General features: G+C 37.5%; 1 protein-coding gene across 2 annotated transcripts in view; it reads right to left on the bottom strand.

Moving 5' to 3' along the window:
• Positions 1 to 23830, bottom strand: part of TRIM24 (tripartite motif containing 24) — a 94761-nt gene that overhangs the window by 49382 nt on the left and 21549 nt on the right. For both annotated transcript variants that reach the window (XM_081244468.1, XM_081244469.1), the window contains exons 2-3: positions 5583 to 5701; positions 2074 to 2221 (exon numbers count right to left, since the gene is read on the bottom strand). In XM_081244468.1, the coding sequence (XP_081100594.1) occupies positions 2074 to 2221; positions 5583 to 5701 (267 nt within the window). The remainder of the gene's footprint in view (positions 1 to 2073; positions 2222 to 5582; positions 5702 to 23830) is intronic.

Below are 23830 nucleotides of genomic sequence, written 5' to 3'. Positions count from 1 at the left end.
AAACCCCAACCCTAAATAGTTCAATTCTTCTCTATAACTATATCAGACTGCCGAGGACTGATAGAGGAAGTTTTAAGGACTATACCAAATGTAACCTTGATGCTACCAAGCAATCCTATTTCCAAAGCTAGAGCTCTCTTTCAACTGGAGTTATTTCAAATATCCTCCATATTTCTTACCTTTCAGTCCTATTTCCTCTGTTCTCTTTTTCAATAGATGGCTGACTTTAAAGAAAAACAGAAGTCTTTCTAGAACTAATCTATTAAATTTACCTGAGTATATACCTGGCCTTTTCTCTTTTGTGTCTCTTCTTCATCAGTGTTCTCAGAAATTATATCCCCCTTTTCCTGGCCTCATCTCTTACTTCTCCTCTTCTTGCATCTTCTCTCCAGCTACACTCAACATTCCCCCTCTGAAAATTTGTGCATGTGCTTCAGTTTTCCCCACCCTTCTCATTTATGTGATGAACTTCCATTCATCCTTGAAGTCCCAGATGTGGCCTTCAATGTAAATCCCCAAATCTGAGTTTGGTACTCCTTTCAGGTGCTCCTACAGAACTTATGAGGCTAAACTATGATTGCTAATTTGTTCATAGTCTTCAGCATACTAATAACTCCTGGAGGGCAGGAAGTACCTATCTTATTCACTTTTTCATCTCTTTAATCTAGCAAAGTTCCTGGAATATAGAATAGGCATACAAACACTGGTTGACTCAATGAATAAAAAGCAGTGGATTAATTTTTAAACAGAAATATACTAACGAGCCATAAAAATCAACAAAATGCTGATAAATATTACAACATGGATAAAACCTGAAAACACTACTGTGGTAAGTGAAATAAGCCAGACATTGAGGGACAAATACCATATGATTCCACTTGTATGAAATATCTAGAATAAGCAAATTCACTGAGACAGATAGTAGATTAGAGGTTAGCAGGGAATGGTGAGGAGAGGAGAATGGGCGATTATTATTTATTGGGTACAGTTTCTTTTGGAAGGGCTAAAAAAGTTTTGGAAATGGTGGTGATGGTTGCCTAATACTTTGAATACAATTAGTGCCAATGATTTGTACACTTAAAAATGGTTAGAATGTCAGATTTTAAGTTACACATATTTTACTATACAAAAAATGTTATTAGTGAACTTTACATTATAAGCAACACAATAAGAACCCAGAAACCATAATTAAATACATAAAAAGCAAAGCTTCTTTGGTTATCTACATAACAAATATCATGAAACAGGTTTACTACAAGAATATCAGAGAGAAAAGAGTTGTAAAACTTTTTTTAAGCCCACCCCTTATCATCTTAAAAATAAGAGATAAGAGAGAATATAAGTTTTTAAAATTTTTTAAATTTTTATTGGAATATAGTTGCTTTACAATGTTGTGTTAGTTTCTACTGTACAGCAAAATGAGTCATGTATACATATATCCCCTCTTTTTTGGATTTCCTTCCCATTTAGGTCACTATAGTGCATTAAGTAGAGTTCCCTGTGCTATACAGTATGTTCTCATTGGTTGCCTATTTTATACATAGTATCAATAGTGTATATAGAAAATAAGTTTTTGTTTTTGTTTTCTTTTTGCGTTACGCGGGCCTCTCACTGTTGTGGCCTCTCCCGTTGCGGAGCACAGGCTCCGGACGCGCAGGCTCAGCGGCCATGGCTCACGGGCCTAGCCGCTCCGCGGCATGTGGGATCTTCCCGGACCGGGGCACGAACCCGTGTCCCCTGCATCGGCAGGCGGACTCTCAACCACTGTGCCACCAAGGAAGCCCCGAAAATAAGTTTTAAAGGCAACTTTTTCACATGTTGTACATTCATACCAAATTAAGGCATTTATAGGAGAAGGAGGGTTGTGAGTATAAATATAAAGCAGAATTCTGTATGTATTCATACTGACCAACATTTACAAGTATTCAAATTCAGCCATAATATAGACTTCCTTGTAGTAAAAGACAAGAGTATATTTAATGCTTATGAGTGTATCAAAACAAGTTAGCATGGGAAAGAAAGAATGACTTGGGAGAGATAGAGAAAAACGAAATTTAAAAATTAATTTATTACCTGGAGATACTTCCTCTTTCTGTCTCACAGTGTGGTCTTTTGTGAATTTCACCCTTTGATGAGCTCTGATGCATGTCTTGCAGAGCCATTCAACACACTCTACACAAAACCCATTAGCTTCTGCATTGTCCTCACAGCTTGTACATACCTAATAAAAGAAACGTCACATCAATTTTTGAGAATAAAGAAAAGGTGGTCGGTCACATGACTAATCATACATAAATGATATACCAACTATACTTGACTCTATCAGTTATCTTCTTAACTGTTCATAAATTTAAACTGACACTATGTTTTAGATTATAAACATATGAAATGGAAATATAAGGACGTTGCCCTTAGTTCAATATATCAAATATTCTAGGCATTATGCTAACTGCTGAGGATATAACCATCAGAAAAAGCAAACACAATCCTTGCCCTTATGACACCCAGTCTCCTAGATGAAGTGTAGGTTCAAATCCCAGTTCCCCTACTTACTGGATGAGTAGTCTTGGACAGGTTACTTAGAATGCTCATCTTTAAAATAAGGGTAATAACATAAATTTTACTGAGTGGTTGTAAAGATAAATTTTACTGAGTGGTTGTGAGGAAGTCAAACATTATTGAAACAATAATACTAATACATAACTACAAATTGAGAAGTGCCATAAAGGAAAAAGTATGAGAAGCTAGAAGAACATATGATGGGGGAAAGTGATCTGTTTTTAGTGGGGTTGAATGGTTGGGGAAAATGAGAGGAGAGATTACCCAGGCAAGGCTTTCTCTAAAGAGATCATATTTGCACCAAGATAAGAAAGTTGAGTCATCAATTACTGATGAAAGCTTTCTAGGCAGAGAGAACAGCATGTACCAAAGCCTCCAGCAAGAACATGGCAGGTTCAAAGAAGTGACAGAAAGCCAGTAGGACTCAAGCGGAGAGATCAAGGGGAAAACTGGCAACAGAAGGAGCTGGTGGCAAGGCAGGGGCCAGATCAAGAAGGATCAGGTGACAATTTTGGTCTTTGTCTCCCGAAGTCTCCTAAAAGCTTTTAAGTAAGTAAGTGACATGGCCAGATGTGCATTTTTAAAATCACTGTCCCTGCAATGTAGAGAAGAGATTAGAAAAAGGGCAAGTGCTTCTGCACACAGATAGGTAGGAGCCCTTTGCAGTGGTAGAAGTGGAGATGAATGAAGGAGATTTGGGAAGCAAAACTGACTGGTTTGGAGGATGCACTGGATATGAAATGAAGAAGAGATAGCACCTTTTTTTCCAGCTTATATAACTGTGTAGATGGTGGCACTATTCTCTGAGAACAGGTATTAAGGTTACACAACACATAAGCAGTCCTCATGATATCATTTGTGGTTGGGAAAAAAAATTTTCCCCTCAGTCAGTGGTTTACATTAGCCAAATTCCAAATACCTGGATGATATTTCCATAAACAAAAACCTGCCCTTTCTCAGTTCTTGTCTTCTACCTTTCTAACATCATTTGATGCCACTGACTCTTACTTCCTAGAAATCATTTGGATTCCTTAACCCTTCCAGATTCTCTTATCTCCCAGATTGCCTCTCTGGACCCCACCACTACTCTTTCTCCTCTGATTCTGTAGATTTTTGTTAGGTCTAGGGATTGGTCTCACATACTCCCTCGGCTTCAACTATCACCTTTATAAGTATGTCACCTAAAACTTAATCTCCACATTATGCAGCAAAAGGAGTATGGGATTTCTATACATAATGTTAAGGAAGGACCTCTAGTATAAAAAGTAAAAGGAAAAAGGAAAGTGTTAAAGCATATCATACCACTGCTTACCTAGGAAAGACGAGGATGGGATGGGATGGGATGACTTATTTGCTTAAATCTTAAAAATAACATAAAATCACTTAGATTATAAAATAATATTAAAAGTGTAAGGATAAAACATAAAAGAAATTAAATGGTTAGCTATAAGGTAGAGAAAAAATAAGGTAGAGGGGCAGGTGAGATGGAGATAGAAGTCTGAGTTATCTGAATATACTCTGTTTCATAGATTTTATTTCAGAACCAGTATATGAATGTTCTATATGTAGTTAAACAAATTTCAAATAAAAAAAAAAAAACTAAAGCCCTAAACAAAACCCTAAACAAAAGCAAAATGAAACTAATGAACCTGCCTATCAAGTGGGTGGCTTAACCATATACTTATTTCAAGTAACTTTAAAACATGATGATTTGATTGAATATCTCCAGAACACACATATAGTAATTATTGTCTTCTTGTTTTCTGTTTTGACAGAGATAATGCTATAATTTCCACTTTCAGTACTAACTCTATTCTTCTATACTCTTACTCTGCAAGGCTCAATTATGCCTAATGAGCTGGTTCCACATTAGATTCTAGCAATAGGTGGTGCTGGAGGAAGACTGCAATGCCAGAGGAAAAAGGGACTTGATCGTCTTAGTTGGCTTCCTATTTGCTTGAGTTTTCTGTGAACATCTACAATGCTAGATTCAACTTCAAAATGTCAATATATACTTGTTATATTTTCCCTTTCTCTCTTTTTAAAAATAGAAAGTATCTGTTAAATCATTCTCCTGAAAGCCCTAGAAAAATGACCAACTCAATGGTGATGAGCACCCCTAGTATCCATATTGTGCTCTCTAAATACCATTTCAGACTAAAAGGAACCAAGGCTCCTAGGAGAACCAACTACCTGCTGGTTCCAGGTGTAGAACAGAAAATGAACAATATCTTGTCAAAATAGAAAGCAAGGGAGATAACAGTGACACTGTGATTGTATCAGAAGGGCTCAGGAATCCTCACTGCCAAGATGGCACAAATTGAGGACCAATAAGAATAACTACAACACATTTTATGTTAAAAATCCATGAGTTCATAACAATAAACACACATACACACCACTCATTAGCCACCTCTGAAGAATGCTAAGAAACTAAGTCACTACTCTAATAATTAGCAACTAAAGGGAAAGAATCAAGCATTTAACCACCTTTCCTGTATAACCTAAGAATAGAAGGAGGAAGCTTTTTTCTTTCTCTTCCAGTTGAGAAATAAAGGGGAATGATAGAATGAAAATGTCACCATTTTTCAAAGTCCTAATGAAATATGGAATCTTGGCAGTGCTCATTAACACCACTAACATCAGGAAAAAGACCACCAGACATCATAAGCTTCCTGCTTGAAATACACACAGACATATGGATGAAAGTATTCTTATGAAACAGCCTCTACATTTTTATCACCAGTTTACACAAAATACAGGAGACAGGGAAGCATGTTAAATGACTTAAGGAGAGGTCAGCAGAATTCAGAATAAGGCTAACTCTACTGGACTAACAACCCAGTTTATCCAGCAAATATGTTAAAAGGAAGGAAAAAGAAAGCCAAGCAAGGTGAAGGGGGCATCTGAAATTAATTAAAAGATATGTTTGAGACAAACCAACCAAATGCATGGTAAGTTCTCCAGCATTTCAGGCTGCCTCATTAAGAGGAGGCAAAAGATTCAAGACTTAATACACTTACCTGATTAGACTTTTCTACTGTACTGCTGGGAACCTCAGTAGTGTCCTTCACAAAAAAATTATCTATGATGTGTCTCTCAGCACATTCTTGGCTGCAAACTGGACATCGAATGACTCCCACTGGGAAAGACAAAATTGTGTTCTAAGTTTTTCTTGGTTAAATTCAAGTATAATTGACATAACATTAAAATTAGCTTAAGGTGTACAACGTAATGATTTGATATTTGTATATATCACAAAATGATCACCACAAAAATTCAGTTAACATCTGTCACCATGAACAATTACAACTTTTTTTTTCTGGTGGTGAGAACTTTTAAGATCCACTCCTTCAGCTACTTTCAAATATACAATACAGTATTCCTAACTATAGTCACCATGCTGTACATTACATCCCCATGACTTACTCATTTTATAACTGGAAATTTCTACCTTTTGACCCTTTTCACCCATTTTGCCCCCCCCCACTTCAGGCAACCACCAATTCTGTTCTTTATATCCATGAGCTCACATCCTAAGTTTTAATACAAGCATACTGAGTCCTAACCCAACACATCTCATCCAAACTGTGAATGGATTCTGTGAATGTCCACTCTCTTCAAATTCATACCTATTACTTAACACAAAGCAATTCAATTTATGTATATATAGGGGTTTTAGATGCGTGTGCACCCACACGTGTGTGTATACATGTGGTGTGTATGTGTATATGTCCCACAGTAGTATATTAAATGATGAATAAATGCTCATAATTTTAAATGAGATACCCTTCCAAATAAATATCCTTCTGACTATTCCTTTTATTGTTTAGCAACTTCGCTCACAGTGTTTTTCAAATAGAGATGTGCAGAGTCATATGGAGACTTGAAAAGAATGAGAGTCTGGTTCTCTCTGCACCTATGGAATCAGGATTTCTGAAAGTGGAATGCAGACATACCCATCTTGTTTATGTTTGTTTTTGTTCTGAATCTCGATTCAGAAACACCAATCTCCTTCTGTTAACAAGTGCAAATAGTGTTCCTTTTGGGTGGGGGGGGGGCGTGAATCTTTCATAGTGCTTGGTAAAACAATAAATAATTAATAATTGTGAATGAATTAAAATCTAGATTTTTAATTAAATTAAAAATTTAATATAAACTTGATGCAGCAATTTGTACCAAGGAGACTGCAATGAGGTTCCCAGATACATTTTTTTCAAAATGAAATGCATACGAATGAACACAAAGTAATCCAAAGGTCAATTTCATTTGTATATACAAGAAATAAACAAAAATTTTAATTAAAAAAACTATTTTACAATAGCAACAAAAAAAAGTACTTAGTAGTAAATTTTTTAAAATGTATAAGGCGGGCTTCCCTGGTGACGCAGTGGTTGAGAGTCCACCTGCCGATGCAGGGGACACGGGTTCGTGCCCTGGTCCGGGAAGATCCCACATGCCGCGGAGCGGCTGGGCCCGTGAGCCATGGCCGCTGAGCCTGCACGTCCGGAGCCTGTGCTCCGCAACGGGAGAGGCCACAACAGTGAGAGGCCCGCATAGCGCAAAAAAAAAAAAAAAATGTATAAGGCCATTGTGTAGAAAAATGTTAAGCTATATTTAGAATCATTAAAAAAAAAATCTAAGTAATGAAAACACCATGTTCTTGATGGTAAAGATGCCAGTTCTCCCCAGACATGTCTATACATTCAATGCAGTTTTTAATAATAATACCAACAGGGATTGCAATAGAGTTTTGACAAGCTGGGGGAACATGTCTAACAAATAACACAATAAATATTTAAAGCTATGGTAATTAAGATGGTGTGATATTTATGAAAGGATAAACAAAAATGGAACAGAATATATGTACCAGAAACACAAGACAGATGTGGCACTAGAAACTGGTGGAAAAGGGGTGCTACAGTTCGCTACAGTGGGAGGAGGATGAAATCAGATCTCTCCTTAATTCAAAAAATAATTCTCCAAGGGGGGAAAGCGGGGGTGGGTGGGGTGGTGGGATGAACTGGGAGATTGGGATGGACATACATACACTAATATGTATAATATAGATAACTAGTATGAACCTGTTGTATAAAAAAATAAAATAAAATTCAAAAAAAATTCTTTTGGATAGGATAGATTAAGAACTTTAAAACTTTCAAGAGGAAATACAGGAGAGTATCTGTGTAACCTTAGAGGTGGAATAAATTTCTCAATCAAGAAACAAAGAGCAATGGGCTTCGCTGGTGGCACAGTGGTTGAGAGTCCCGCCTGCCGATGCAGGGGACACAGGTTCGTGCCCCGGTCCCACGTACAGCAAAAAAAAAAAGTTAAGAACTACAGTTAGACAAAAGATTACCATGAAGAAAGTGAGAAGATAAGCCCCTGATTGGGAGAAGATATACCTGACACATAGCACTGACAAGAAATTAGTAATTAAAATCTGTAAAAATGTGACAGATAGAAAGATTGAGTAAACATGTTTTTCCTTATTCCAGATAAGTACAGCTAAAGACTCTAGACATTCTACATAAAACTGAGAAAGGTAGACAGGAGGCAGACTGTCTAGAGACCTCAGAACCCAAGGAATGACAATGGTGAGTTCACTGGGTCTTCTTTTAGCCTCATATATGCCAAAGTAGGTGCTCATGAAGCTACCATCTCAGAAATATCAACAGGTGTCAACAACAAAAAAGTCCACAAAAGCCTGCTCCCTCTATCCAGAGGACAGGAAAAGGGCAGCCTGGCAAGAAAGAAAACTACTCCAGCAAAACACCACAGAAAAAAATGTGCTTCCTCTCCCACCAACAAAGACCCAGTGGGAAGCCTAGACTTCTACCCTGGCCAAGCAGAAACCAGGTGCCCCAACCATCTCCTGCTGGCTGTGTCAGAGAAGCCTGGTGGGGAGTTAGGGCTTTGGTCCTCACTGGGTGGTAATGAGGCCCCCAGCAGTGTCAGTGGAGACTATGTGAGGAGCCTGAGCTTGTAACTCCAGGACAGTAATGAGGTACCCCTCCACCTCCATGCTGAAGGGTAGTGGAAAGTCTGGACTTTTATCACTATTTACCAGTAACCTCCCTCGCCCCTATATCCCCACTCCTTAGATGTGTCAATGAAGAACACATGGGAAGCAGTAAGTAGGCACCCATACCCCTACTAGCCAGGGAGGTATCAACAGAGGCCTGGTGGGAGCATCAACTTCCACACCACTGACCAGTAAGGAGGAGGGCCTCCCTCTCAAGATATCAAAGGATGCAGCAAGGGGAACTTAGACTTCAACCTTTACCTCACAGGAGGCAGGAAATAATAAATATAAGAGCAGAAGTGAACGAAACTGAAAACTGAAAAGTCAATTCAATAAAAAGCTCATTATTCAAAAAGGTCAATAAAATTAACAAACCTCCTGCAAGACTGACAAAGACAAAGGAGAAGACACAATTTACCAAACATAAAGAATAAAAATGGGGATATCACTATAGACCATACAGACAGCAAAAGAATGACAGAGAAATATTAACACTACTCACACAAAATGACAATATAAGTAAAATGGACCAATTCCTCAAAAGGCACAAACAAATATGAAATAATTTGAACAGCCTTTTAACTACATGGAAATCGGCTCTAAACAAAATGAAATACTAACAAACATGTATATTACTTGTATGCTGAAAACTACAAAATTAAGAAACCAAAAAAGATCTAAATATATGGAGAGACAACATTCATGGATAGAGATAACTAATGTAGTAAAGAGGTCAATTATCCTTAATGTGATCTACTAGTTTAACAGAATTCCTAATACAAACCCAACAATATTTTTGTATAGATATAGACAATATTGTTTTAATATTTATATTAAAAGGCAAATGAAGGACTTCCCTGTTGGCGCAGTGGTTAAGAATCTGCCTGCCAATGCAGGGGACACGGGTTTGATCCTTGGTCCAGGAAGATCCCACATGCCGCGGAGCAACTAAGCCTATGTGCCCACAGGTCACAACTACTGAAGCCTGCACGCTCTAGGCCCTCATGCCGCAACTACTGAGCCCACATGCCTAGAGCACGTGCTCCACAAGAGAAGCCACTGTAATGAGAAGCCCGCACACAATGAAGAGTAGCACCTGCTCGCTGTAACCAGAGAAAGCCCATGTGCAGCAACTAAGACCCAACGCAGCCATAAGTAAACAAACAAATAAATAAATAAATGGCAAATGCATTATAATAGCTGAATCGATAATGGAAAGAAGAATAAAGTGGAGGAATCACTCTATCCAATTTCAAGACTTATATAGCAACAGTAATCAGGAATACCTGTTATTGACCAAAGAAAAGACACACAGATGAATGAAATAGAATGGAGACCTGAAACAGACCTATACAAGTAGGGCCAACTGATTTTTGACAGAGGTGCAAAAGCATCTTTATACTGATTAAGTCCAAAATGCTGATGAGAGATATACTGTGTTCATGGATTGGAAGACTCTTCACAATAAAGATGTCAATTCTCCTCAAATTGATCTATAGGCTAGTGTATTCCTATCAAAATCCTAGCTAGATCTCTTTGTAAATATACACAAGATTATTCCAAGATTTATGTGGAAAAGGAAAGGAAAAGAACTAGCATAGCTAAAGCAAGTCTGGAAAAAGAAAAATATCGTGAGAAGACTCACTATCCAAACTTAAGACTTACATATAGTGAGTTAGACAGGGTAGTATTGGCAGTATACATGCACAGATGAATGGAACAGAATACAGCTTCTCTTGTTGTGGAGCACGTGCTCTAGGCATGTGGGCTCAGTAGTTGCGGCATGAGGGCCTAGAGCGTGCAGGCTTCAGTAGTTGTGACCTGTGGGCACATAGGCTTAGTTGCTCCGCGGCATGTGGGATCTTCCTGGACCAAGGATCAAACCCCACACAAGTAAGCGCAACTGATTTTGGACAAAAAGTATGAGAACAATTCATTGGAGGAAGGAAAGACTTTTCAACAAATTGTTGAAACAACAGGATATTCATAGGCAAAAACTGGACTTCAAACTAACCTTCACATTTTATATAAAAATTAACTCAAAGTGGATCAGATTTAAATATAAAACATAAAACTATAAAATCTTTGGAAGAAAACAGGAGAAAATTTTAAGGATGTAGGACTTGCTGAAGGTCTTAGACATATCAAAGACAATCCATAAAAGAAAAATATGGATGAATTTTATTTCATCAAAATTTAAGACTTTTGCTCTGCAAAAGACCTATAAAGAAGATGGAAAAACAAGCTACACACTGGGAGAAAATATTTGCAAACCACAGATCTGATGAAGGATTCATATCTACAATATAGAAAGAACTCTCAAAACTCAAAAAAACAAAAACCCAATTAGAAAATGGGCAAAAGACATGAAGAGACATTTCATCAATAAGGATATGCACATGGCAAATAAGCACGATAAGATGTTCCACATCACTAGCCATCAGGTAAATAAATGCAAATTAAGATCATGATGGGATACCAGCACAAAGCTATTAAAACAGCTAAAATAAAAAGTAGTGACAATGCCAAATGCTGACAAAAAATGTAGAGATATTAGATCTCTTATATATTCCCACCGGGAATGTAAAATAATAGAGCCACTGTGGAAAACAGTTTGGCAGTTTCTTAAAAAAGCTAAACATAACATTTATCATATGAATCAGCAATCTCAATCCTGGGCAGAAATAAATTTAGGTTCACACAAAAATCTGAACACAAATATTGTAATTCAGTGTTATTCATATTAGCCCAAAACTTGAAACAACCTAAATCTCTGTAAATAAGTTAATGGTTAAATAAACTGTGGTACATCCGTACCATGGGATAACAGTCACCAATCAAAGGGAACTAATTATTGATATATGCAACAAACTGGATGGATCTTAAGGGCATTAGTGTGAGTTTTTTAAAAAGCCGATTTCCAAAGGTCTTATGAATGATCCACTTACATAACATTCTCAAAATGACAAGATTATAGAGATGGGAAACAGACTACTACTTTCCCTGAAATTAGGGACAATGGGGTGTGGGGAGAGAGGGTAGGTTTGACTATAAAGGGGTTAACAAGAGGGAGAGCTTTGGTGTTGGAATAGTTCTGCGTCTTGATTGTGACGTTATATGAATCTACACATGCGATAAAGTTGCATTAAACCTATACTCACTATTGTAACAATGTTTATTTCCTGGTTTTGATATTGCATTGTAATTATATAAGAAGTAAGCAATGGAAAAAACTGGGTACAAAGGCTCTCTCTGTAACTTCCCATGAATCTATTATTATTTCAAAATAAAAAGTCAAAAAAAAAAACCTAAAAAGAACATTTATTTAGTGCTCTCCTTATATGTACTGCTTTATCCTCATACAAATGAGGAAATGGAGATCAGAGAATCTGATTAACTTGACCAAGGTCACACACTAGTGGAGCTGTGATTTGAACCCATGGCTGACTGACCCCAGAGTGCAGTGTACTACCACACTTTACAAAAATGTCTTAGAAAGCCATGGGTTCACAGATAGCACCATTTTGACAGATAGGATATTAGTCCACGAATTAAGGATCCCATTTGTTGTAAAATGGATGGCTAGTGGGAAGCTGCTGCATAGCACAGGGAGATCAGCTGGATGCTTTGTGAAGCCCAGCGGGTGGGATAGAGAGGGTGGGAGGGAGGCTCAAGAGGGAGGGGATATGGGGATATATGTATACATACAGCTGATTCACTTTGTTGTACAGCAGAAACTAACAAAACATTGTAAAGCAATTATACTCTAATAAAGACATTAAAAAAAGAAGAAAGAATCCCATTTATGTATGGTGATGAGTTTGACCTAAATGAATTTAAACCCAAACAAATGCTAGCTCAACAATACTTTGTTACCCATAAAAAGTTAGTGGGAAAATGTAATTTCTGTTCCAGTCTGAGCACATTTAAAGTTCCTCTATACAGACTGGTGGAGATCAGCATCTGGAATATATCCTTCTAGAAATTACAGTGATTAAAATCTGATTAAAGAAAAATAATTCTGTGAGAAGTGTGTAGATATTTTCTTCAATCATTCATCACTGTGTACTTAATGGCCATGGTTGTTTTTTTCTGTTATTTAGTGGGTTGAAAAAATTTTAAATGGTGCATAGCCTCCTTTAAGTCTGTTTTCAAATGTTACCTTTGATGATGCCTGCACCCCCATCCACCTTCCTGCACAACAGATTCCCCTAATCCTGCTCTAATTCTTTTCTCTCTGCTAGTTATCCTTCAGTTTCATTTATTTATATTTATTGTTTATTGTCTGACTATCCCAAGTAAAATGTAAATTGTCTGGTTAGTTCACAGATATTCCAAAGCACCTAAACATGTACCTGGCACATAGCAGTACTCAATAAATACTTGGTGAATGAGTGAATGAACTCCCTTAGTGATGCACACACCTTGTGATCCACAGTTTCACCATGGAGAAACTCTTCAGCATCAGGAAACATGCTCAACAATGTTCATAGCACCATTTTTCAGAAAAGTCCACAAATAGAAACAATCCAAATGTCCATCAACAGAACAAAAACACTGTGGTATATTCAAATAATAGAACACTATCCAGCAATAAAATCAATGCATGTAAATTACAGATGGCTGAATCCTCAAAAATATGTTAAGTGAAGAAAGTCCCAGAAGAATATGTATTATACTCTATCAAAGTTGAAAAATAATATATAAGAAAGCATATATAGCTGATAAACTGTAAAGAAAAACAAGGGAATGATTAACACAAAATTCTGGATAGTGGCTAGGCTATGCCTAGGATGGAGGAAAGAATAAGCAGCTCCCCTCCAATACTAATTTCAAGCCCATCTATCTTGCCTGAACCAAACCATTTCGAAGGCCTAAGAGCACATGGAGATAAATAGGATGCAAGCCAATGAAACCTCATGCCCAGTCTAGGGTTAAAAGAGAGCCTGAGGACTAGTAAGCAGCTACTCAGTTCTAGTGCATTAAGTATTATCCCCATTTTACAGATCAGGAAACTGAGCACCATGACTTGCCTGTGGTCATTCAACTACTAACTGGCAACTCTGGAATTTGAATTCTGCGTACACATCTTACGTACATTCTACATGGAAACTATTTAAATAAAGAGGATATAGCATGGATTTTAAAGCTATATAGACCTATATTATTCCTCTTTATTGACTGTTCTATATCCCCTAAACAATCTTTCTGAGCCTCTATTTCCTCTTCTGTAAAGTAACAGTACATGATAATCATGATAATGGTTACCATATTGAGAACTTATTGTGCTCAGGTTATATAGTGCTAAATATTCCATGCTCAACAGAACAAATTTGAGGCAGAACTGTTATAAGGATTATATTAATAAATGTATAAAAAGGGCCTAACGATGCTGGGCTGGTACCTGGTAAACCTGTACATCATACTCTATGCCCCCAGTTAAAATCAGGTAACAGCTGACTCCTTCTGAAAGGACCAGCACAACCTCACCTACCTCATTCCTTCAAATCATCTACTAAGACTTACACAATGAACTCTGAGTCATAGAGGTACCTCAGCCTAACAAGGAACAGTGAGGCCAAATGTTGGTAAATCTCAAATTTGCAACTTTACCCATACTTCATTCCCAAGCTCAAGATGTACCTTGTCAGTAGAAGAAAAAATAAGGCACTGCATATTACAGTAAATACCTGAATGCCTATATGAAGAAAGTGATTCTTTGACACACTATCCTGGAAAGGGTGGGGATACTGCAGAAACATAATAAAATTCCCATTTTTTTTTTTTTTTGCGGTACGCGGGCCTCTCACTGCTGTGGCCTCTCCCGCTGCGGAGCACAGGCTCCGGACGCGCAGGCTCAGCGGCCATGGCTCACGGGCCCAGCCGCTCCGCGGCATGTGGGATCCTCCCGGACCGGGGCACGAACCCGCGTCCCCTGCATCGGCAGGCGGACTCTCAAGCACTGCGCCACCAGGGAAGCCCAAAATTCCCATTTTTGAAAAGGGAAAATTTGAAATCGGAAAGGCAAGCAGGGAGTCAACTTTAATTCAAGAGAAATAGTAAAGCAAACAGACTAGTACAAATGCTACAAATTGCTTCTCTTTGCTGTTGCCAGAATATATGCTGGGAACAAGCTAAACAAGGATATCAACTATTTATTAATCAAGTTGAAAGAACTAACAATTCAGTATTATATTTATCTGTATTTTAAAGGAAAAGGACTGTTGAAAGTTATATGTAAGTTTCTGTGCTTGCCAAATGAAATCATGAAAGATGTTTAATTATAAGGTCATAAAAACATGACTGATATAAGAGATTAATGATAGATCATAAATTACACATTTATAAAAGTAGCTGGACTTAAGCTTACTAGGATCTGGTTTTATTCTTTTTATTCTACGGATTAAATATTTACAGTTTGGGGGCTTTGAGATGTAAATATGATTTGCTATCTCCTTTGTGAAGTTTTAGTGTCTAAACCTAAGCATAATGCAGGGCTTATGCTTTGACATTAAGTACTAGGAATGGCTGGCAACTCTTTGCCCATCATAAAAGAGACGTATGTGGCTTCAAAGCCTCTTATTACACACTGTGGATCACAGACGTAAGTGAGTTGAAGGATAGGACCATGAGATGGAGCACCACCAGTCAGGCAACTATATTTCAACATCCATGGGAGAAAAAGGAGAGGATCTATGTAATGCAAAATAGTGCTCTGTCCGTGGTCCTGTCAATACCATTGATGGCTTGCTACTTAAGCATATGGGTGTGAATATAACAAAAGACCCAATTAGATGCTACCTACAAGAAACCCAATTTAAATGCACACACAGGTTTAAAAAAATGAAAGGATGGAAATAGATACACATTCAAATAATAAGCATATGAAACCCTGAGGACTTTATAATAGTATCAGACAGAGCAGACTACGGAACTAGAACTATTACCAGATATAAAGTGAGGACAGTGTATAATGATAAAGAGCTTGATTCCTCACCAAGACATATAATCCTAAATGCTCAAGTACCTAATTAACATGTCAGAACACATCATGTAAAAACTGATCCAGCTCTAAAGAGAAACAGACAAACCCACATGATAGTTGGAGATTTCAACTCTCCTCTCAGTAATCAATAGAGCAATAGATAGAAAATCAGTAAACATATAAAAGACTTGAACAAAAGAATCAAATAACTTGATCCAATTGATGTTTAAAGAACACCTAATGTTAGCAGAATACATATTCTTAAAGTGTGAATGGAATATTCACCAAGATATAACATACGTTGGGCAATAAACCAAGTATGGGTTAAAAGACCTAAAAACACACAAAATATGTTCCGTGAGTACAATGAGATAAACTTAGAAATCAGTAACAGAGAGAACTGGAAAACCCCCGAATATTTGGAAACTGAACAACTTACTTCCAACCAACCTATGTATTAATGAAGAAAGGTCTAAAAACCAATGGTCTAAACATTCTCCTCCAGAAGCCAGAAGAGCAAATTAATCCACCAAAAAAAAGTAGAAGGAAGGAAATTATAAGGAGCAGAATACAATGAAGAAGAAAGAAAATGGCAATAAAGAAAAAAAAAATCAATGAAACCAAAGCCAGTTCTTGGGGGTGTGGGAAAAATTAATAAACCTCTAGCTAGACTGATCAAGGAAAAAGAAAAAAAAACGACCAAAATCAAAAGTAAAAGAGGCCATTTCTACAGATTCCATGGAGCTTAAAAAAGTATGGGAATATTGTCAACTTGACTAAATGTGTTGATTCTTTAAAAGAAACAATTATCAGAATCTTCTCAAGTAGAAACAGAAAACCTGAATATATCAATTAAAGCAACTGAATGCGTACTTAAAACCTGTCCCATAAAGAAAAGTCTAGACCTAAAAGGGACCACTGGATCCCATCAAATATTTAAAGATAATACTAACTCTAAACAATTCTTTTAGAAAATAGAGGAGGGACACTTCCAATCTCATTTTATAAGGCCAATATTACCCTGATATTAAAATCAAGGAAAGAAAAGTACAGACCAATATCTCATCAATGAAATATCAGAAAATCAAATTCAGAACACATAAAATTGATAATACATCAGTTAAGTAGAGTTTATTACAGAAGTGAAGGGTTGGTTGAGCATTCAAATCAATTGAAGTAATTCACTATATTAACAAAATAAAGGAGAAAAGCCATATGATCATCTTTGAAAATTTCAACACTCATGCAAGATTAAAAAAAAAAACCTCTCAGCAACCTAGAAATAGAATGAAACTTCCTCAACCTGATAAAGACCATGTATGAAAATCCTACACCTAACATATTTAATGATGAAATGCTTTCTGGTGTGATTTGGAAGAAGGCAAGGGTATCCACTCTCACAACTTCTATTCCAAGCTGTTTTGTTTCTTTAGATAAAGAAATAATATTTTCAGTTTTAAAAGTTTACTTTTTTATTTTGGAATATAATTATTTTTGAATATGTAAAATATTTACATGGTTCAAAAGTCAAAAACTATATTAGAAAGTATACCAGATTTCACTCCCATCCCTATCCCTCTTATCCATTTCATTCCATCTACCCCACTTCCTACAGGTAACCATTTTTATTAAACCATGTTTGTGGTTTATCCTTCTAAGTAACTCTATTTTTCTATCCACAAAAGTTCTTTTTGAAAAAATACTTTTTTTCAAACACAAAAACTAGCAAACTACTATATACAAAGTATATAGCATCTTCTATGGAGTATTCTTACCTAACAAGGTTTAACATGAATTTAATCAACTAAACTACTAGTTGAGAGGAATGACTTAAAAAGCCTATGAGGGAACACCACACAAATCCAGAATGCAAAATATTTTATAATCTAACTGACTGGTTCTCTCCACCAAGTACAAATTATAGAAATGAAGATAGAAGAGGGAACTATTCTACATTAAGAAAGACTTAAGAAACATGATATCCAAAATCATGCTGTATAGCTAATCCTTGACTGGATTCTGGTTTGAACAAAACAGCTTAAAGGAGGCTTCCCTGGTGGCACAGTGGTTGAGAGTCCGCCTGCCGGTGCAGGGGACACGGGTTCATGCCCCGGTCCGGGAGGATCCCACATGCCGCGAAGCGGCTGGGCCCGTGAGCCATGGCCGCTGAGCCTGCGCGTCCAGAGCCTGTGCTCTGCAACGGGAGAGGCCACAACGGTGAGAGGCCCACGTACCGCAAAAACAAACAAACAAAAAAAACAGCTTAAAGGACATTTTTGGGGGGTAAATGTGAGGATGGACTTGTACTAGAACACTAGGAAATAATAGCTATTTTAGTTGTCCATGCTAATAATGATATTGGGATTATCAAGGTTACTTTCCTTATTTTTTGGAGATGCAAGTTAAACTATTTAAGGATGAAATGCCAAATCTGTGATTTACTTTAAAGTAGCAAAAATGGCAGCAAAGGATGTCATTAAAAAAATGGCAGCTTGGGGGGTTGGTTTCTCTACCAAAACAACCATTAAGCTGGAAAAAACTATCAGAATCAACTATTCCAGAACTTTGAAACTGGTTCAGACGTTTACAGCAATCAGGGAAGAGCTTAATGAAGGAAGGGGCTGCTGTACTTTGGTAAGAGGGCTGCTTGCTTGAACCAGCTACCATGCCCAATTCCTTAATTCTGCTGCAAAGTGGGGACAGCATCCCACATCCCTGAAGTGGCTGGCTAGTGCCAGGTGGACAGGATCTTGAACTCAAAAATTAGGGGATTACGTGATTTAGTTAGCATGGGGGTTCTCTGAGGGTCAGCTGAGATGCTTGGCTTTATTCAGCTCCCCTGGGCTGCAGCTGCTTCTCTGGCAGCACATATCAGAACATTTAAAGAGATATACACACTTTAAAATCTACACATTTGGGGCTTCCCTGGTGGCGCAGTGGTTAAGAATCCACCTGCCAATGCAGGGGACACGGGTTTGAGCCCTGGTCCGGGAAGATTCCACATGCCGTGGAACAACTAAGCCCGTGCGCCACAGCTACTGAGCCTGCACTCTAGAGCCCACGAGCCACAACTACTGAGCCCACGTGCCACAACTACTGAAGCCTGCGCACCTAGAGCCTGTACTCTGCAACAAGAGAAGCCACCGCAATAAGAAGCCAGCAGCGCACCGCAACAAAGAGTAGCCCTCGCTTGCCACAACTAGAGAAAGCCCGCGTGCAGCAATGAAGACCCAACGCAGCCAAAGATAAATAAATAAATAAATCTACACATTTAAAGAAATCTCTAAGAGGTCGTAGGCTGAGATAACAGGTCAGTAACACACATAAGAAGGAAGGCTTTGCAAAAGTAGTTTCGAAGAAAAATGAACAGAACTTGAGGGACCTGTGAGATACCGTCAAACATACCAACATACAAATCATGGCAGTCCCAGAAGAAGAGAGAGAGAAAAGGGCAGGGAAAAAAATATTTGAAGAAATAATGACTAAAAACTTCCTAAATTTGATGAAAAACATGAATATACATGTCTAAGAAACTCAACAAACTCCGAGCAAGGTAAACTCAAAAAGATCTTGTTTATTATGGTAACTCTAGAACTCTAATTTTCCCACTCCTCAGGGATTGCTGAATTTTGCTCATTGATTGCTGGAGCAGTCCATTTGTGACTTTTCCAAACTATTTTGTAAAGTGTGTATGAATTCCTAGTGAGTGTGGTCATTGAAGTTTCTGTTCCATACTATCTGGCAGCCAGCCAGTAACCTGACAAAGATGTCCTTAAATGTCTGGATCCAAAAGGGGAGAGAGTTACCATCTCTATATCTCAGCAAATGACAGAGTCCAGCTCTCTAGCCCTAAAGGATCTGTGAGACTGACCAAAACATACAACCCCCAAGTTTTGGAGCCCTCTTATCAAAGAGCAGCAGCCTCTCCCTTCATCAAGCACTCCCCTGGTTCTTTCAAGTGTTTGATCAAGGTCCAGAGTCTGAAATAGTTCATTCTGGTAATTTTTTCCAGTATTTTTTTTAAATTGTTTCAGTGGAGGAACTGACACCTAGAGAAGTGTGCATAACTCTAAAGAAAACTTCATACAAGTAATATAAAAAAGGAAAATCATAGGCCACCTCTCTCATAAATGTAGAAGCAAAAATCATAACATATCAGCTAACCAAATTCTGCGATGCATAAAAGGATAATATAACATCACTAAGTAGCCTTCTGCTTAGGAATGCAAGTTATTCTATTATTAGAAAATTAAATCTTAGAATTCACCACATAATAGATTAAAGAAAAAAATTATCCCCACTAGATGAAGTGTTTGATTAAAAAAAAATTTATTCACAATTAAGGAAAAAAACAAAAACCGAAAACCTTTTGTGGATATTAGGAATAAATGAGGTGGTGTAAGGCCTATATATTGTTCCGTCTCAATTCTGGCAGAATTGGGAGAGCCTAACTGCAAGTATCCCTCCCCATTCTACTACCACAGATAAGATCCCCTAACAAACAATTACTCTTTTATCAAAAGGACCAGTTTCTGCTTACCCTTAAATAACGGGTTTCAGTTCCTTGCCAGCTTACAGAATTATTCAAACAAGCCAATCACATCCTCCTGTGGGAACCAGGGGGCACCCTACTTTCATAATAGTGCATACAAAGCCTGCCTCCCACAGTACCTAGTTGTTCACTCTGTCCCTGTGTGGCCTTGAATGGCATGCAGTGGCCTCCTCCCTAGGGCTGTGAGTATATGTGACTAATACACTACTGTCCATCTCATTTGTCTAGGGTTAGGGCCATTCTTGTGATGGGAGTCCTGCCCTCACCAATGGAATAAAGAATAGGCTATTAGGGCTTCCCTGGTGACGCAGTGGTTGAGGGTCCGCCTGCCGATGCAGGGGACACGGGTTCGTGCCCCAGTCTGGGAAGATCCCGCATGCCGCGGAGTGGCTAGGCCCATGAGCCATGGCCACTGAGCCTGTGCGTCCGGAGCCTGTGCTCCGCAATGGGAGAGGCCACAACAGTGAGAGGCCCACGTACCGCAGAAAAAAAAAAAAATTAAGATAAACAACTCAGTATAAAGATGGGACAGAGACTTGAACAAGCACTTCACAATAGCTGAAATCCAAATGGTCAATATGCGTATCAGATCCAGAGAAGTTAACAAGAAACGTCCATCAGATTGCCAAAAAATAAAAAGGATAACACCAAACGCTGGTGAGCATCCACATCTCAGCCAACAGGAACACAGGTTAGCTGCTGGTGGGTATATGAAAGTTGGTAAAAGTTAAATTGACTATTTACATACTCCATGACCCAGAATTCTGCTTTTCAGTAAAACAAAACAAAACTCAGGACTCCTATATATGAACAGCAGGATACATTAACAAGAATGTTAATAGCTGCATTGCTTTAAAAAGTCCAAAATGGGCAACATTTCAAATGCCCAGCAACAATAGATAAGTTGTGGTATATTTGTATAATGTATTATTACACAGCATTAAAAATGAATGAGCTATAGCTATATGCAGTAACATGTATGACTTGTCCAATGTTTAATGAAAATAGCAAGAAATGAAATGAAATATAACAAAATTGTTCTTTTTACACAAAGTCCCCAACAGGCTAAATTATATTTACCATAAAGTAAATGAAGGAAGTGATTAACATAAACGGGCAAATCGACTCCATCTACGGGACAGGAAGGGGTGATGAAAAAGGGACACACAAGGAACTTCCGGGGTACTGGCAATGCTCATTTCTTGATCTGGGTGGTAGTTACATGAGTGTTCACTTAATCTGTTAACTGCACATGTGTTTTCTTCACAGCTTTAAAAAGTTTAAAAGTCCTAATTTGGGCGGGGGTGGAACCTATTCAACAAAACTGAGAAAGCAGCAAGAACAGTTAGGAAGTAGCTGAAATGACCCTCAGAAACAGAGAAGGCCTGAACTAAGAAGATAAAAAGAAGGGAACAAGATTTTTGACAGATGTAAAAAGGAAAGTTGACAGAATTTGTCTGGGAGGGTAGCTTTAAAAAGTCAAGGAAGAAGCTTTAACTTTTAGCTTAGTACTTTTAAACACATATTGAATATATAGGAAAAGAACATATAAATAATGGACATTTCCACAATCAAATTAAATATTATTTAAACAAGTTGACTTCTACTAATTAAATACTGCCACAGGTATGATTTTAAGAGAATTTTTTCTACTTTTAAAATAATGTAATTTGCCCTGACTTATCATCATGCTTCCCAGTTTTTTCTTTAATTCTACTAATACATGACACCAAGTACTTTTTAAATTACTGTATAAGAGTTATTATAAAAAACAGGAGTCCCCTGTCCAACTGTACAATGGAAGATGATGGATAAGCCCCCATCCAAAACTCCCTCTTTATCATCCTAACATTTATTTGTTAGTTTTCCATTAAATCAAACCATTATGAGCCTTTACTAATATTCACAACTGAGCCACAGAACATATTACATTTGTATTTCCTTTCTCAAACAATTTTGTTCATAGTAATGAACAGTTCCTACATTTTACAATTCGCTTAGTTTTTACGTATTCATCACTAAATCAGCCCCACGCTTTCCAACAAATCCCTTTCAATGTGTTCAAGTGTATCAAGTGGTCTATGAACTTTACTTTTGTTTACTCAGATGTGTCCTTCTCTGAGAAGTCCTTACTCCAGCTCCAGTCTTCCTCAAGCATGCTGCAAGCTGCTATCCTGGACTTTCCTTCACCATTATCCTGCAAATTCTTTTGCCTGATGACATTAACATAATTATCTATTTGCTTTATGCCAATGAAATAGAAAGTTTCCAAGTAACTATACCAGGATAATAACTAAAAATAAGCCACAGAATGAAATATAAAATTTATTTTTCTGTTTAGGGAAATAGCATACTAGAGATGCACAGTCAATGTTGTAATTTAAAATCAGTTGAAAAAAAATCCTTTACTATGTTAGTAAAAGTACCTGGTTGATTATATTCATGTGTTCATTTGTTTCGGGGTGGTTTTGGGGGAGGAGGGGGCTAATACTTCAGTTTTTATTATATAACACTCTTACACTGTTCCAAAAATCAATACTGCAATGCAAGTTACATAAATGGGTCTGCTTTCATGCCTATCCCTTCTCCATTCCCTCTTGCCTCCACTGGTAGTCATTTTTCAGATTTTTATTATTTTTTTAAAAAATATAAGCATGTATTGGATTGGCCAAAAAGTTCATTATGGAAAAGCCCAAAAGAACTTTCTGGCCAGTGCAATATTTTCTCTTTCTCCCTCTCTCTTATTTCTTATTGTTACTGAGATATTGCTTTTAGGCCATTTTAGTGGACAGGGGTAAGAAACGCACACTGACACAACTTCACTCCACTTCTTCAAAGTCAGCATTACAGTCTTCTGCATCTTGCCATTTTTTACTCAACCATACATCCTGGAATTCACTCCATAGCAGCCCATGGAGATCTTCTCCCCTCCTCTTTTACGTCTGCACAGTAATACATCAGAGTGTATTCCACCAGTTACCTACTGCTAGTCACTCCAATTTTTCATTTTTCCAAGCACGGCTGCTACAACCCTGCACATACATAATTTTATACTTTTGCAATTCTACCGTTGTGATGTATTCCTAAAAGTGAATATTGCTGGGTCAGTGAGGAAATGCATTTCCCATTTTGCTGGATGTTAACAAATTCCATTCCTTAGGAGTTTTACCATTTTTCATTCCCACCAATACCGCTGAGTGTCTTACTTTCTCCCCAGTTTCACCCAAAAAGTATAATGCCAAATTTTGGGGGGGGGGGTTGCCATTCTATTAAGTGAAAACATGGTGTTTCAGTACAGTTTTAAATTGTACTTCTACTATTATAAGCATATTGTCATGTTTAATGTATTACTTCTACTCCTTTTCTGTTATCTAAAACCTACTCCTTATCATTATTAAATCTTTCCTTCTGCATTCTTTTCTTTTGTTGTCTTTCTACCTTTTTGAGTATTCACTTATTTTCATTTTCAATGATGTAAACATTTGATGCTAAGAATTTTCTTATGATAAAAGCTTTGGCTATAACACAGATGCTCATGTGGCATATCCAGTCTGTCACCTGTTTTTATAAAGTTTTGTTGGAACAGCCAGATAAACTTGTTTATATATTGTCTACGACCACTTTCACACTACAATGGAAGAGTCTGAAAGCTGCAAGAGATTATATGATCTGCAAACTTTAAAGTATTTACTATCCATCCTTCTGTAAA

The sequence above is a fragment of the Mesoplodon bidens genome (genome assembly GCF_964165515.1).
Source record: "Mesoplodon bidens genome assembly, chromosome: 9".
NCBI lineage: Eukaryota > Metazoa > Chordata > Mammalia > Artiodactyla > Ziphiidae > Mesoplodon > Mesoplodon bidens.
Note: the sequence above shows the minus strand (reverse complement) of the source record. Positions and strands in the feature narration are given on the sequence as shown.